Genomic DNA, 17,308 nt, shown 5'->3' with positions numbered 1-17,308 from the left:
CACACGTGGGATCTGGCTATCACTTTCATCATTACTATACCCGGGTGTGTGCTGTGGAGATCCGAGATGAACGTCTCCCTGCCCTTTTTGGTACCACTACGCGGTTGCCCCACAACAGCTCGTCCTTTCGCCGCTGGAACGGCTTGATTAGCTCTTGCATTTCAACAGGGATGCTGGCCCAGCTCCCATGCAGTACACAGTTTTTTACTAGGGACAGCATTGGATCTTGGCTGGTCCAAGTCCCAATCTGGCGGGCCGTGACAGGTGAATTATCATTTTCAAACACTTCCATGACCATCAACAAGTCTGCGGGCTGCGCCACATCAACAAGTTTGCAGGCTGCGCCATTTTCACCCCCGTGGTGGGCAATGGTAGCCGACTGAGAGCATCCGCACAGTTCTCGGAGCCTGGCCTGTGGTGGATGGTATAGTTATATGCTGATATCGCGAGTGCCCATCGTTGTATACGGGCTGAGGAATTAGTATTTATTCCCTTGTTTTCAGCGAACAGGGATGTGAGGGGCTTGTGATCGGTTTCCAGCTCAAATTTGAGGCCAAACAGGTACAGATGTATTTTCTTTACCCCGAACACACACGCTAATGCCTCTTTCTCAATCATGCTGAAGGCTCTCTCGGCCTTAGACAAGCTCCTGGAAGCATAGGCGACAGGTTGCAACCTCCCCGCAATGTTAGCTTGTTGTAAGACACACCCGACTCCGTACGACGATGCATAACATGCTAGCACAAGTCTTTTACACGGGTTATACAATACAAGCAGCTTGTTGGAGCATAAAATGTTTCTGGCTTTCTCAAAAGCAATTACTTGTTTTTTTCCCCATACCCAGTTCTCACCTTTACACAATAACACATGTAGGGGCTCTAAGAGGATGCTTAACCCCAGTAGGAAGTTATCAAAATAGTTGAGGAGTCCCAGGAACGACCGCAGCTCCGTGACGTTCTGTGGCCTGGGCTCGTTCCTGTTAGCCTCTGTCTTGGCGTCTGTGGACCGAATGCCTTCCGCCGCGATCTTTCTCCCCAAAAACTCCACTTCTGTTACCATGAAGACGCATTTCGACCTCTTCAGCCGCAGCCCTACATGATCAAGTCGCTGGAGGACCTCCTCCAGGTTTTGTCGGTGCTCAACGGTGTCCCGACCCGTGATCAATATGTTGTCCTGAAAGACCACCGTGTGTGGTACCGACTTGAGTAGGCGCTCCCTGTTTCTCTGGAAGATCGCTACAGCCGAACGAATTCTAAACGGGCATCTGTTGTAGATGAACAGTCCCTTGTGCGTGTTGATGCAGGTGAGGCCCTTCGAAGACTTCTCCAGCTCCTGGGTCATGTAGGCCGAAGTCAGGTCGAGCTTGGTGAATGTCTTGCCTCCTACCAGCGTTGCAAATAGGTCATCTGCCTTAGGTAGCGGGTATTGGCCCTGTAGCGAGAAACGATTAATAGTTGCTTTATAATCGCCGCAAATCCTGACCGTGCCATCACTTTTGAGTACTGGAACAATCGGGCTGGCCCACTCGCTGAATTCCACTGGGGAGATGATGCCCTCGCATTGCAGCCTGTCCAGCTCGATTTCTGCTCTCTCCCTCATCATGTGAGGTACCGCTCGCTCCTTGTGGTGAATGGGACCAAGTGGATCTGCACCTTCGCCCCGGAAAAGTTTCCAATGCCTGGCTCAAAAAGGGAAGGAAATTTCTTAAGAATCTCGGTACATGAGGCCTCATCGACATGTGATTGCGCTCGGATGTCATCCCAGTTCCAGCGGATTTTGCCCAGCCAGCTCTTCCAAGCAGTGTGGGGCCATTGCCCGGGACAATCCAGAGTGGCAGTTCGTGCACCGTGCCCTCGTAGGTGACCTTGACCATGGCGCTGCCCAGAACAGTGATAAGCTCTTTGGTGTACGTTCTCAGTTTCGTGTGGATGGGGCTCAGGGCTGGTCTGAATGCCTTGTTGCACCACAGTCTCTCAAACATCTTTTTACTCTTGATGGATTGGCTAGCGCCAGTGTCCAGTTCCATGGCTACGGATAAGCCATTCAATTTTACATTTAGCATTATAGGTGGACATTTCGTCGAAAATGTGTGCACCCCGTGTACTTCAGCATTTGCCTCCTCTCTCTGAGGCTCGAAATTGCTTTGATCCACCATGGACCGATCTTCCTCTGCCACGTGGTGGTTAGTAGGGTTTAGAGCTTGCAGCTCGTTGGAGGTGCCCCATTGTTCCACAGCTCTTGCAAACATACCCTTTGAAGCGGCATGAATAGGCTGAATGGAAGCCTCCACAACACCAACAAAGTGTGAATTGCCTTGCATTCATACTTTTTTGCGGACTCTGAGTCATCTGGGTCACCTGAGGCCTGCTGGCAGTTGAAGTCTCATGGTTTCTGCCCTGTACATTTCTGCTCGCAAACACAGTTCCAGTTAATTTATGAACATTGCTAGCACTTGTGTGCTGAGAGATTTGTTTGGGGTTATCACTGGTGGACATAAACGCCTGTGCTATCGCAATGGCCTTACTGAGGGTCGGTGTCTCTACCGTCAAAAATTTTCGTAGGATAGTCTCGTGGCCAATGCCCAATTTAAAAAAGTCTCTGAGCATTTGCTCCAGGTAGCCATCAAACTTACATTGTCCTGCAAGTCGCCTTAGCTCGACGACATAGCTCGCCACTTCCTGACCTTCAGATCGCTGGCACGTGTAGAATCGATACCTTGCCATCAGCACACTCTCCCAATTGTTAAGATGCTCCCGAACCAGTGTACACAGCTCCTCATACGACTTATCTGTGGGTTTCACCAGAGCCAGAAGATTCTTCATGAGTCTGTAGGTCGGTGCCCCGCAGACTGTGAAGAGGACCGCTCTCCTTTTTGCAGCGCTTCCTTCTCCGTCCAGCTCGTTGGCTCCAAAATACTGGTCTAGCCGTTCGACATAGGCTTCCCGGTCCTCACCCTCCAAGAACTTCTCCAGGATGCCCACAGTTTGCTGCATCTTTGCGTTGGATTCGTATACTCGTCGCCAGTTATTGTGTTCCTAACACAGATGAGGCTGCACACAGGGAGGTTAAAGTAACAGTGACCTCAGTCTTTAATAAGACACTCCAGAGTGAGGAACAGGCATTAGGGGCCGGCTTATATACAGTGCTCCCAAGGGATGCTGGGATCCCTTGGGACTTCAGGGGATGAGCTCCCTGGTGGCGGAACATGGGAGTGCATGCTTTACAGATACACAACAGCATGCACCCAGCCTGAGTACCTGTGTTCGCTCATATACGGTGAGTGGAGTAGACCATGTGAGGATGGAGGTGGAGAAGGTAGAGGGGAAGTATTGGTGGACATCGGGGCTTCGAGCACGGTGATCCACGCGAGTAACCTGACCGATTCACCTTGGTCCAGCAAGGTTCCATTCAGTCTCGTGGGGTTCACCGGGAACGAGCAGGCGGGGGCGATGTCCAGGCCGTTAGCCATGGATTTAGGATCCCTCTACACCAGGTGTGAATGCATCCTAATAAAGTAGGTACAGCCAGGGTCAGGAGTCCTCGGGGCCGACTTTATGTTAGCCCACAGAATTATAGTGGATTTGAGGAATCACTGCCTTTGGGGAGCAGTGGGTTCTGATAAGGAGAAAGAAGTTGTAGTGATCCCAAGGAAAGGGGAAGGAAAAGGCAACATGTGTACCATGATGCCAAAGGGGAGTTATGACCAAGAGCAATTGGTCAATATTACCCCGGCCGAGTACCAGGCGTACGTGCGGGACAACCTCGCATCGTTCGCCACACACAAGCACAACTGTGGTAGGGTGACAGGGGTGGAAATCCAAGTCCAGGGGGACTCCATGTCACGGCCACAGAGGCAGTAGGTTCCCCAGAGAGGCAGATGCCGACTCGGAGACGGCACTGGGATCCCTGGTAGCACAAGAAATGTTCAGGCCCATAGCCACACATGTGAACTTTGGCTGGTTAGGAAACCGGACCAGTTGTGGAGAGCCACCGTGGACTATCGGGTGCTCAACAAAAATATCCCAGCCTGCGCGCCCAGTCACGGCCGTAGCTGATCTGATAGGGCATATTCCAGCAACCACAACTAGATTTACGGTGCTGAACATTTCAAACGGATTTTGGTCGATTACCCTGAAATGGAAAGACCAGTACAAGTTTGTCTTCATTTTTAAGGGACAGCGGTACACATGAACATGCCTTCCCCAGGGATTTCATAACAGCCCCTCCATATTCCACCAATGTATGGCAGATGCCTTAAAGGGTTTCAGCAGACAGCAGTTGTTGCAGTATGTGGATGATTTGCTTTTGTTCTCCGACGAGGGGGAGGAGCATGATCCGCTGCTGGCGAGCAGCTGGAGCTGCTGAGAGAGACAGGATTCAAGGTCAATCCTAGGAAAGCTCAGATCCATCAGAGGGAAGTAAAATTCCTCAGGTTGACCGTGAGGGCTGGGGAAAGGGCTATAGACGAGGCCAAATGGAAGGTGGTACAGGAGTTACCAGCCCCCACGACTGTGATGGAGGTGAGATCCTTCCTGGGGCTCACGGGGTACTGCAGGGATTTCATTGAAGATTACACTGCCACGGCAGCCCCTCTGCTTTGGTTCCTCCGTAAGGGAGTTGGATGGGAGCGGGATGAGGACTGCACAGCAGCATTTAATCGCCTCAAGGGAGACCTGCAGACGGCACCTGCATTAGGTACGATTAATGGTGGGGAGGACTTCTTTTTGGAAGTAGCAGTCAGCGGGGACAGTTTGAGCGCACGGCAAACTGAGGCCCGTGTGGTACTCATCAAGAGTCTTCACGGATGTAGAACGGGAATATTCCAATTGCGAGAGGCATCTCCTCGCCACGCATTGGGCCATAAAGTGCTCAAACCCCTTACGGGAGCGTCCCTGATCATTCTACTAACCCAACATACCCGCACTCAGATGTTATTAGATGGGAGGATAAAGGACGGCACGGTGAGCAGTGCTCACATTGCCGCTGGACTTTATTGCTCTCACAAATGCATCTGCGAGTGCAAGGCCTGAGTGAGCCCAAGTTGGCCACTAACATGATCTACCCAGGGACGGCCCACAAGTGTACAGTGGAAGGGCTATGGGACGTGGACGTAGGATTTTGGCCCAGGTTACACCCAAGATCTACGTCGACGGGTCTAGTTCGGGATTTATGACCCTACGGCTGGGATAGCAAGGGCCATTAAACTCCCGAGCACCCTGAGCGCCCAGCACGCCGAACTGTTGGCAGTGGTGTACGTCATTACCCACGACAATGAGTTCCCAGCCCCATATATCATCTGCTCGGATTCCATGTTTCCGTGCAATTCGTGTACCGAATACTTGGCCATCTGGGTTTGTCGCGGTTTCACATCCGCAGACGGAAAGCTCTTAGCAACAGTACCATTGTTGAGAAAGGTCTTAGAAGCCACGGGGACCCCGGGAAGTCATTACATCCACAAAGTAAAGGCTCACTCTAAGACAGAGCCCAGAGGGAAAGGCAACCAAAGGGCAGATGATTAAGCAAAGGAGGGAGCCAGGGAAGTTTTTTGGGATCCATACAGGTCCGGCCCAGTAACAGCGATCCGGGACAAAGGCGGGACACCAGGAAGTGCAGGGGTAGCATTGGCTCCGGATTTGAGGCAAGTCCATGCACAGGATCCCGTCCTCAAGGTCGTCCTGAAGCAGCTAGATCAGGGCGAGAATGTTGAAGGTCCATATGGGGTAGCGTGCATCACCGTAAAGGAGGGGATGCTCTTTAAGGGGGATCGGTGGATAGTTCCCAAAACACACCAAAGGGAATTCCTCCAGTTGGCCCATGGGGGCCCAGGAGCGGGACACCCAGGGCCGGAAACTACCTGGCAAAGAGTAGAACAGGCAGGGTGGTGGCCACAACTGAGGGAGGATGTCTGCGACTTTTGCGCAGACTGTCTGGTGTGTGCGGCGAACAACCCCGATCCGCAACGTAGGAAGGTTCCCATGGGGCACACGAGAAGGGTAGAGGGACCATGGAAGTCGGTACAGGTCGATACATCGGGCCATTGCCCACCACAAAGGGGGGTTTGAAGTACTGTTTGGTCCTGGTAGATGTGTTCTACAAATGGGTGGAAGCCTTCCTTTACCGATCAACCACAGCATTGGCGACGGCAAATATTCTGGTAAGTGTTCTTCAGGTGGGGACTGCCACAGATCGTGGAGTCCGACCAAGAGAGCCACTTCACGGAGCAAATCATGCAGGTCACCTTGAAGGTTCTGGGGAAAGTGGGTAAATAGCATGTGGCTCTCAACCCATTGTCATTGGGAGTTGTGGAGCGACTTAATCGGACCATCAAAGAAAGGCTTCGGAAGGAAACAGGGCCGTCCCCAAAAAGGTGGGATGAGGTCCTGCCGTTAGTTTTGATGGGGTCCAAGCCAGCTTGTCCAGGAGCAAAGGGTACTCCCTGCATGAGCTCATGACCGGGAGGGTCATGCGCACACCCACCCATGTTCTGGCACCGGTTCTCACCGAAGGTCAAGTGAGAGAAGTAAATCGGGATAAGTTTGTCAAGAATCTGTACGAGGTTGAAGTAGATTCATTGGCAGGCAGCCAGTCACATGGGGAAGCAGCACCGGAGTAATCGAGCCCAAGAGAACGCGCGAGTGGGAGGTAGGGGACTAGGTGATGGTCTGAAACTACGCTCGTGTAGGGATGTTTGAGCCACTGTATATCGGACTTTACGGTATAGTGGATAAGGCAAGCTCCATGGTTTACGTGGTTAAACTTCCAAGGTGCACAAAGTGGTTCCACGTGAACCAGTGGAAGTTGTTTTACCCGGGGGAAAAGGGTAAGGAAAGAAAATCAACACCAGGGCGCTGTAAACAGCACGCGGGTCTTCCTCCCATAGTTTGGGGCAGCGAGGACCCCGTGGTGGGGGCTGTAAGAAGGAGCAGCAGGATCCCACGGCCAAAGGCACCGTGGATGCCTCCTTACACGCCGACCAGGAGCGGTAAAAGGCCCAGGCAAGAGGCGCCCTAACGGGGCCACCCGACATCACAGGTGTTTTGGTTAGTTGTAATGAAGCCAGACCTCTAGAGGTAGACCCTCTCACAGCAAGGTGCTTGTTAGTTTTGTTTTGCAGGAAGCCAAGGATGGAATGGAGACAGCCCTGAGACTGAGCATGTTTTGTATGTTGGCCAGGAACGGTGCACAGCAGGAGAGGAGATGCCGAGTTGTCCTTCCTCTATGGCTGTCCTGGGCGGAACAGACCCACTGTGACACAGAGGAGTAGGACAGGGGACACGGACGGGATGGGACCGGACAGCCTACTTCCACAAGGGAAAGTGGCCAGGGTGGCTGGGGTCGAATTTGACGAAATACTTCAGCCATGCCGGGTTCACATACGGGGAGGCTTCCATACCATGTCCCAGACTGAAGGTCACAGCCACACAGGTTAGGGTGACCAAGGGCAAGCGCGTATGCTTGAAGTGCAAGGGGTACATTCCCCTGGGACGGTTGTGGTGGCTCAGGAAATTGAGTCAGAACACGGGGAACCAGACAGCGGACTGGGAGAGACTAGGGAACGATACGTACTGACAGATTATGGGGACACGGGAGTGGAAGTGTGCTGGGACAAGTGGCGGAAGGAGGAACAGGGAATTTATGTGTGTATGTGGGGGTCGGAACGGATATGCCCAGCGGGTGTGTCGATTGCCTTTTCGAGGTAATGGCAGGATTCCAGGGATGGGATCAGAGTATGGACTCCTGCGTGATCCCAGACCCTCCCAACACAATAAATTCCACAGAGCTTGTTGCACACAAGAGGAAGCCCCTGCCCACAGCCCCACTGGTACAGGTGACAGAAGTTAGCTGTCCCACCACCACACCAGACCCAGGGAATGGTTTAGTTTTAGTCCCGACCAGAAAGGTTCTATTCTAAGGGGTGCATTACACGGGCGCGTCGGTCATTTTCAACTTAACCGGGGTACATCTGCCGACTGGTGTCCAAAAGAGACTGAGCAGCTGTATGAGGCCCCGATTAAATAAATTTTCCGCCAGTTCTTTGAACTCAGTTATGGGAATGTGAGTCGGGAAAAGTTGTATGACATGGGAGCGTACGATAACGTTGTCCGAGGAGGCAGAGGCGAGGGGTGCTCAATGATGTCACTACGGCATTTAGCGCGGGGATATCTCTCGTCAATAGTATGGACGACGTGCAGCTGTAGATGCAGGTTAGCGGTTTAAAAAACCAGCTGTGGAAGGTCCTGGGGGCAGGGAACGAAGTGGTAGGGTCACAGCTAAAGGAGGACCAGGCGGTGACTATTCACTTAAAAGAGATCACTGCGGAGCTGGAGACACATGCTTAAACGGTTAATGAATTAATACGGGAGAATAGGACTGCCTCGGCACAGGCAGCCATGAATGAAGTGCGGTGTCTGGTTGCCAGGCGAGGGACGCAGTAATTTGGAGTAACTCCAGCAAGGTAGCGTCCCATCGTGGGTCAGCAACTGGCACCTCGCAGCACTCAGCCCATATCATAATTCGATGAGTCAGCTCCATTTAGCTTCCGAAGCCTACCCAGTCCCAGTGGATTACGGTCGGTTCAACCAGACTGTTATGGGGATTGTGTTGTGTATGCCAGTATTGTGCGGGACACCACAGCCAGTGCCAGTATGCAGAGTGGAAAACATTGGCATCTTACGGGAGGGGGTGCGCACGTGTGGTACCATGGGGCCCCACCGTTTGTAATAAAGTGGGAGCATGCCATGACCGGCACTGACTTCAAGGGGTACCAGAGGAGGGGCACACACGTGATATTGTGTCCCCAGCACTTGAAAGCGTTCGATCGGCCACAGTGCGGGTTTGAATCAGAGAGTGCAGAGCCTATTAATTGCACCATGGAGGTGATGGCCCAGAGCCACATTCCACTTCAGGTAGCATATGCGGACGTACTGCGTCATACCGAGCGTGGACCAGTACCGGGTGCATCGCGACACTTGGTGTCCGGTCACCGATACAACTTTCTGCTTCAAACCCCACACCAAAGCTCAAGTGGTCCAAGAGCGCATCCTTCCAATCCCAAAGCCATCCACGGTACACATCCCGTTGAATGACACAATCCATAATCTGCAGCAGTACATCACAGTTCGGATATCAGATTCCTTTTCTATCCGAACATCTCACAACGTTAATAAAAGCCATCGAGCTCTCGCAGAAACATTATTTTACATTGGAACAGACAAACTGGAACACGGGGTGGGGAAATTAAAGGGATAAATTCCCCGCCCTGGTGGAACATTGGTTTGAATGTAGAAGTTCCTCCAAGGATCCGGATTTGCTCACACACTCTTGTAATTATACAGTTTCTCATTGTAATTTGTTGCGGCTAACTTGCAAAAGGTGAAGCAAGGTGCTCCGAAATCGGTGGGAGGCCTTGGTTAAAGATTGAACCTGAATGTTTTTCTCTGTAGATATGTTGTACGAATGAGTTTCATGTTGTATTTTAAGGGATGTATTCGGGGTGTTTAAAAGTGTAGTATATAGGGTTGCTTAGAGGCCACAATATTTTTTCACCAGCGGATGTTTGATATTCCAGAGGGATTCCTGAAATATCAAAGTGGGGACTGTAAGCATCGACGTAAACATCGACAGCATCGGCGTAAACATTTTGGACTTTCATTTTGGGACATTGCTTTTTCATTTGTCAGAAGAGCTGACATGACTGGGACAGGCCCAGGAATGTTCCACAGGAATACACATCAGGTGGGCAGGGATTGTCTGGGATGGCTGAAAGCAGATGGAGGACCTTTTTGTCATGTAATGGAACCCATCAGTGAGAGATCAGGTAAACTGGTCAGTGCTCAAGCCATCGAAATGACTGAGAGCCCCAGAGCGCGGGAATCTCAGGACAAAGGAAGTTATCTGGCCACCCACTCATTGGAGCCTTTATCCCCAGGAGGAGCCCAGTAACAAAGGCACAGGCCGAAGATGTAATTCATTGCTCTTTAGTTGGAGTGTCTCAGGCAAAGGACTGGTTTTTGGCGCGAGAATTCAGCGAGCATTTTTCAGGTATAAGAGAGGCAGTTTGCTGCTATCTCTCTCTCTCCTCTTCAATGTTTGCTTGCTTCATTCAACGCATTCAAGGACTGAGCACTCCGTCTGGGACGGAGAGAAGAAACCATCTGCGAGCAAAGAGAGCCTCACTATTTCGACTGGGAAGCTGACCTTGAGACTGGATTTGGAAACCACAGATTGGTACGAAACCAGAAGATACGCCTCATCGGGAGAAGCAGTGAGTAAGCCAGAGGGGTCACTGGTGAGCATTATCCCAGCCCACACATCCTTTAGACCACCGCATAGTGTTAAGGGGTGTCGTGTGTCCCAACCGAGCCTTAGGAGTTTAGTGGGGAGGTTTCTGCTCCGATCATAGGCGTATGCACAGTCTGTTTGACAGATTCGGTGGTGCCCTATTGAGCCAAGCAGGGGTGTTTTAGTCGTGGGTACTTTGCAATAGGGGCCTGTTCAGACGGGCAAGTGTTGTGTGTTATACTGTGTTTGTTTTACGCCACCAGGGTGTGTTTTACTGGAAGCAGGTGTGTGCTTTAACTTGAATCAAAGCATTGTGACAGTTGAGACCGAAAGATTTGTCTATAACTGAGTATTCTGTTCACTACTATAATTCCAGGGGTCTAGAACTGTTGTAAGGAGGGGTGATTTGAAACCACCAAGGGCAAAACCACTTATACTCAAGGAGTTGGGTGGAAGGAAGTCTGCCGTAAATGTATAGCTAGGCAGCTTGACCATTACTTATGTGCTTGTTCATCTTCTGTAAAGTAAATTTGCTTTATATTTCAAACTTAAAACAAAGTCTGATATGTTGTTCTATTGCTTTCAAAGACTAGAGTGAGATCTTATGAAGATAAAATAAACCCAGTAGCTAAAAGCAATTACCAGACAGCATTTGCAGTTCATTTCCCAGTCATGATATTGAAAACTTACCTAGATCTCAAAGAAAGAACATACGCTCTCAAAGGTATGGGCAGTTGGGGCTCAGCATAAAACTAATAGAAGATATGAAAGTCAAAATAATCGAGAATAAGGTTAAAAATGTGATATCATGGAAGATGTTTCAAACCTGCACTTGTTTTATAATATTTCCTTCAGGATTCATAAGATCTGTCACGAGCTCTTCTTTCTTTGCTTTTAATTCTTTGACCATCAGGATTTTTTCTTTAAGTTCCATCATTATTGGAGTTCTACTTTCCAGCTGATTAGTCAACTCTTTGTGAGCCAACATTTTTTTACGATATTTATCATATCCAGACAGCAACTTAAAATATTTTTCTTCTTCTTCTTGTATAGCAAACTTGAGTTTCAGATTGTCTGCATTCAGGCTCCAGAGCTGGGCCTCCAGCTCAGCGGAGTGTTGTCGCCGACTTTCTGATTCATTCTCAAAATGGTAAATCTGTTTCTCGGTTGTCCTAAATTCCTGTAAAACAACTTTATTTTCTTTCTCCATTTCAAACAATTGGGCCTGTAAAATAAAATAACATGCATTTTATATCAGAACTGTCAGCATTTATTCCATTCAGTTACCAGCGAAGAAAACAGTACTTTAGGTTGCAATAGTGTTTTTAGCAGTAATACCACATATTGGGCCCAAGTTTCCACAGGATAAACAACGGGCGCCCCTCCGAGCTGGGCGCCCGTTTTTCGCGCCTAAAACGGCGCCAGAAAAAAAACGCGCTATTCTCGAGCGCTCTGCAGCTCCTTGTCTGTTTGGCGAGGCGCCCGGGGGGGCGGAGCCTACACTCGCGCTGATTTTGTAAGTGGGAGGGGGCGGGTACCATTTAAATTAGTTTTTTTCCTGCCGGCAACGCTGCGCGTGCGCGTTGGAGCGTTCGCGCATGCTCCGTGTGAAAAAAAACATTGGCACTCGGCCATTTTTGTAGTTCTTTGTAGCTGTTTAATTTTTGAACATTTTTTAATAAAACTACATTGCCATCAGCACATCAGCACTGAGGCTTCCCTTCTCACTGTCTCCTTCCCCTCCCTCCCCTCCGCGGCAACAAGCCGCTGTCTCCTTCCCCTCCCTCCCCTCCCTCCACGGCAACAAGCCGCTGTCTCCTTCCCCTCCCTCCCCTGCGCGGCAACAAGCCGCTGTCTCCTTCCCCTCCCTCCCCTGCGTGGCAACAAACGATGGTGTCCTTCGAACGATGGCTGAAGCACTTTCACACAGGTAGGAAGATGGTTTATTTAATCTTTTCTTTGCTTATAAATGTTTATTCAGGTTGGATTTATTTGTATAATATTTGTAGAAGTATAAATAAGGATTGATTGTAGAATTTAATGAGTTCCCTTCCCCCCGTCCCCCCCCACCTCGTTCTGGACGCCTAATTTGTAACCTGCGTCTGATTTTTTAATGTGTAGAACAGGTTTTTTCAGTTCTACAAAAATCTTCACTTGCTCCATTCTACTTTAGTTTGGAGTACGTTTTCACTGTGGAAACTTTGAAATCAGGTGTCAGTGGCCGGACACGCCCCCTTTTGAAGAAAAAATTCTGTCATAAAGTAGAACTGTTCTACCTGACTAGAACTGCAGAAAAAAAAATGTGGAGAATTGCGATTTCTAAGATAGTCCGTTCTCCACCAGTTGCTCCTAAAAATCAGGCGCAAATCATAGAAACATAGAAACATAGAAAATAGGTGCAGGAGTAGGCCATTCGGCCCTTCTAGCCTGCACCGCCATTCAATGAGTTCATGGCTGAACATGCAACTTCAGTACCCCATTCCTGCTTTCTCACCATACCCCTTGATTCCCCTAGTAGTAAGGACTTCATCGAACTCCTTTTTGAATATATTTAGTGAATTGGCCTCAACAACTTTCTGTGGTAGAGAATTCCACAGGTTCACCACTCTCTGGGTGAAGAAATTCCTCCTCATCTCGGTCCTAAATGGCTTCCGCCTTATCCTTAGACTGTGTCCCCTGGTTCTGGACTTCCCCAACATTGGGAACATTCTTCCTGCATCTAACCTGTCTAACACTGTCAGAATTTTAAACGTTTCTATGAGGTCCCCTCTCATTCTTCTGAACTCCAGTGAATACAAGCCCAGTTGATCCAGTCTTTCTTGATAGGTCAGTCCCGCTATCCCGGGAATCAGTCTGGTGAACCTTCGCTGCACTCCCTCAATAGCAAGAATGTCCTTCCTCAGGTTAGGAGACCAAAACTGTACACAATACTCCAGGTGTGGCCTCCCCAAGGCCCTGTACAATTGTAGCAACACCTCCCTGCCCTTGTACTCAAATCCCCTCGCTATGAAGGCCAACATGCCATTTGCTTTCTTAACCGCCTGCTGCACCTGCATGCCAACCTTCAATGACTGATGTACCATGTCACCCAGGTCTCTTTGCACCTCCCCTTTTCCTAATCTGTCACCATTCAGACAATAGTCTGTCTCTCTGTTTTTACCACCAAAGTGGATAACCTCACATTTATCCACATTATACTTCATCTGCCATGCATTTGCCCACTCACCTAACCTATCCAAGTCGCTCTGCAGCCTCATAGAATCCTCCTTGCAGCTCACACTGCCACCCAACTTAGTGTCATCCGCAAATTTGGAGATACTACATTTAATCCCCTCGTCTAAATCATTAATGTACAGTGTAAACAGCTGGGGCCCCAGCACAGAACCTTGCGGTACCCCACTAGTCACTGCCTGCCATTCTGAAAAGTCCCCATTTACTCCTACTCTTTGCTTCCTGTCTGACAACCAGTTCTCAATCCATGTCAGCACACTACCCCCAATCCCATGTGCTTTAACTTTGCACATTAATCTCTTGTGTGGGACCTTGTCGAAAGCCTTCTGAAAGTCCAAATATACCACATCAACTGGTTCTCCCTTGTCCACTCTACTGGAAACATCCTCAAAAAATTCCAGAAGATTTGTCAAGCATGATTTCCCTTTCACAAATCCATGCTGACTTGGACCTATCATATTACCTCTTTCCAAATGCACTGCGATGACATCCTTAATAATTGATTCCATCATTTTACCCACTACCGATGTCAGGCTGACCGGTCTGTAATTCCCTGTTTTCTCTCTCCCTCCTTTTTTAAAAAGTGGGGTTACATTGGCTACCCTCCACTCCATAGGAACTGATCCAGAGTCAATGGAATGTTGGAAAATGACTGTCAATGCATCCACTATTTCCAAGGCCACCTCCTTAAGTACTCTGGGATGCAGTCCATCAGGCCCTGGGGATTTATCGGCCTTCAATCCCATCAATTTCCCCAACACAATTTCCCGACTAATAAGGATTTCCCTCAGTTCCTCCTCCTTACTAGACCCTCCGACCCCTTTTATATCCGGAAGGTTGTTTGTGTCCTCCTCAGTGAATACCGAACCAAAGTACTTGTTCAATTGGTCCGCCATTTCTTTGTTCCCCGTTATGACTTCCCCTGATTCTGACTGCAGGGGACCTACGTTTGTCTTTACTAACCTTTTTCTCTTTACATATCTATAGAAACTTTTGCAATCCGTCTTAATGTTCCCTGCAAGCTTCTTCTCGTACTCCATTTTCCCTGCCCTAATCAAACCCTTTGTCCTCCTCTGCTGAGTTCTAAATTTCTCCCAGTCCCCGGGTTCTCTGCTATTTCTGGCCAATTTGTATGCCACTTCCTTGGCTTTAATGCTATCCCTGATTTCCCTTGATAGCCACGGTTGAGCCACCTTCCCTTTTTTATTTTTACGACAGACACTAATGTACAATTGTTGTAGTTCATCCATGCGGTCTCTAAATGTCTGCCATTGCCCATCCACAGTCAACCCCTTCAGTATCATTCGCCAATCAATCCTAGCCAATTCACGCCTCATACCTTCAAAGTTACCCTTCTTTAAGTTCTGGACCATGGTCTCTGAATTAACTGTTTCATTCTCCATCCTAATGCAGAATTCCACCATATTATGGTCACTCTTCCCCAAGGGGCCTCGCACAACGAGATTGCTAATTAATCCTCTCTCATTACACAACACCCAGTCTAAGATGGCCTCCCCCCTAGTTGGTTCCTCGACATATTGGTCTAAAAAACCATCCCTTATGCACTCCAGGAAATCCTCCTCGACCGTATTGCTTCCAGTTTGGATAACCCAATCTATGTGCATATTAAAGTCGCCCATTATAACTGCTGCACCTTTATTGCATGCACCCCTAATTTCATGTTTGATGCCCACCCCAACATCACTACTACTGTTTGGAGGTCTGTACACAACTCCCACTAACGTTTTTTGTCCTTTGGTATTCTGCAGCTCTACCCATATAGATTCCACATCATCCAAGCTAATGTCCTTCCGAACTATTGCCTTAATTTGCTCCTTAACCAGCAATGCTACCCCACCTCCTTTTCCTTTTATTCTATCTTTCCTGAATGTTGAATACCCCTGGATGTTGAGTTCCCAGCCCTGATCATCCTGGAGCCACGTCTCCGTAATCCCAATCACATCATATTTGTTAACATCTATTTGCACAGTTAATTCATCCACTTTATTGCGGATACTCCTTGCATTAAGACACAAAGCCTTCAGGCTTGTTCTTTTAACACCCTTTGTCCTTTTAGAATTTTGCTGTACAGTGGCCCTTTTTGTTCTTTGCCTTGGGTTTCTCTGCCCTCCACTTTTCCTCATCTCCTTTCTGTCTTTTGCTTTTGCCTCCTTTTTGTTTCCCTCTGTCTCCCTGCATTGGTTCCCATCCCCCTGCCATATCAGTTTAAATCCTCCCCAACAGCACTAGCAAACACTCCCCCTAGGACATTGGTTCCGGTCCTGCCCAGGTGCAGACCGTCCGGTTTGTACTGGTCCCACCTCCCCCAGAACCGGTTCCAATGCCCCAGGAATTTGAATCCCTCCCTGTTGCAGGAAACTTGGGCCCATTTAGACACAAAGGCAGATCATTACGGGTGTAATTGAAAACGAATATAGCCAAATCCCAGGAATGTTATTTAGTCTGATATTTTAAATGTATTACACCAACAGGAAAATAAGTCACAATTCAATGAACTTTTATTACTGGTGACATGCATTAATTAAAAAAAATTAAGAGAGAATTTTCATTGTTAAATGAATCGCTCGACCTTGGTGAAACATTACGAACCATCACAAGTCAATACAAATGATGCTCTATTATACAATGGCACAGCCCAATATGTCTAATCAATCTATTTATTACTTTGTAAAAAAACAGCCTTTTTATGAAAGTACAAACTTGTGGTGAAAGTAATTGATATGTTTCAATTGGCACAAGCCAGGCTAGCTTCTACATGACTACAATCAATGAAAACAAACTGCAGAACAACACTACTGTTATGCTTTGGGATTTTTGAGTATTAGTCCACAGAAAAATGTTGCATTGAAATGTTAGGTTTTTAAAGCAAAGTATATTTTCACAACTCAATTAAAAGAGCACTGACACAAACAATAGGTAAAATATTAACGAGCTAAGTATTGAAGTTGTTTCCCCAAAGACCAGAAACAATAAGAAATGTGTTTGCCATCTCAGAAATAGATAAACACCTCCTACCCATTACTCACAGACACTCAGCACAGGTTGCCTGGCACAGAGACTCCCTTCTGGTTGTGAACACAGGGAAATAATATTAGGGAGAGAAACACACAATGAAAATCAGCTTTTTAAACAGAAATCTGATAGAAACATAGAAAATAGGTGCAGGAGTTGGCCATTCGGCCCTTCGAGCCTGCACCACCATTCAATATGATCATGGCTGATCATGCACTTCAGTACCCCATAGGGAAAACTTCATGCAGACTCAGAAGGTTACAGTGCGGGAGGGTAATGAAAATTTGGTGGCCTAGAAATTTGATAAGCAGGCGGGGGCATCAAAGTGTCTCAGGCAGCATGCAAATTTTGTGCTGGCTGCTCATTATAATGATTGCAGCGCTGATCTCAGTGCTAAAAACGCTGCTGATTGGCTTAGCACTCAACATGCTGGCCAACATCGGGCTCAGTCTACTGCTCAATATAGTTTGGCCTAGGCTCACTCCACTGCTTAAAGGGGAGGTTCTTCATTGCAGAAGCATCTCATTGTCATTCTGAACAGAGCCATGGCCTAATAGACAAGGGAAAGGGCAAGGACATTTTCCAATACAGCACTGGAGGCCTTGGTCCTAGGGGTACAAAGACACCGTGAGGTCCTCTACCCGTATGGGGGGACAGGAGGCCTTCAAGGCTGAACGAGTATATTGCTCAAGCCGTCACTGTGACGACTGCTGTCCCTGAAACCGGTGCTTCAAAAAGCTTCATGAGCTCACACGAGTGGTTA

General features: G+C 48.5%; 1 protein-coding gene across 2 annotated transcripts in view; it reads right to left on the bottom strand.

The window, feature by feature from the left end:
• The window catches only part of LOC139275856 (coiled-coil domain-containing protein 122), a 214,165-nt gene that overhangs the window by 79,328 nt on the left and 117,529 nt on the right, over positions 1 to 17,308 (bottom strand). For both annotated transcript variants that reach the window (XM_070893063.1, XM_070893064.1), the window contains exon 3: positions 11,108 to 11,506. In XM_070893063.1, coding sequence (XP_070749164.1) covers positions 11,108 to 11,506 — 399 coding nt within the window. The remainder of the gene's footprint in view (positions 1 to 11,107; positions 11,507 to 17,308) is intronic.

Source organism: Pristiophorus japonicus, chromosome 11 (assembly GCF_044704955.1).
Source record: "Pristiophorus japonicus isolate sPriJap1 chromosome 11, sPriJap1.hap1, whole genome shotgun sequence".
Taxonomy (NCBI): domain Eukaryota; kingdom Metazoa; phylum Chordata; class Chondrichthyes; family Pristiophoridae; genus Pristiophorus; species Pristiophorus japonicus.
This window is presented reverse-complemented; position numbering and strand designations above follow the sequence as displayed.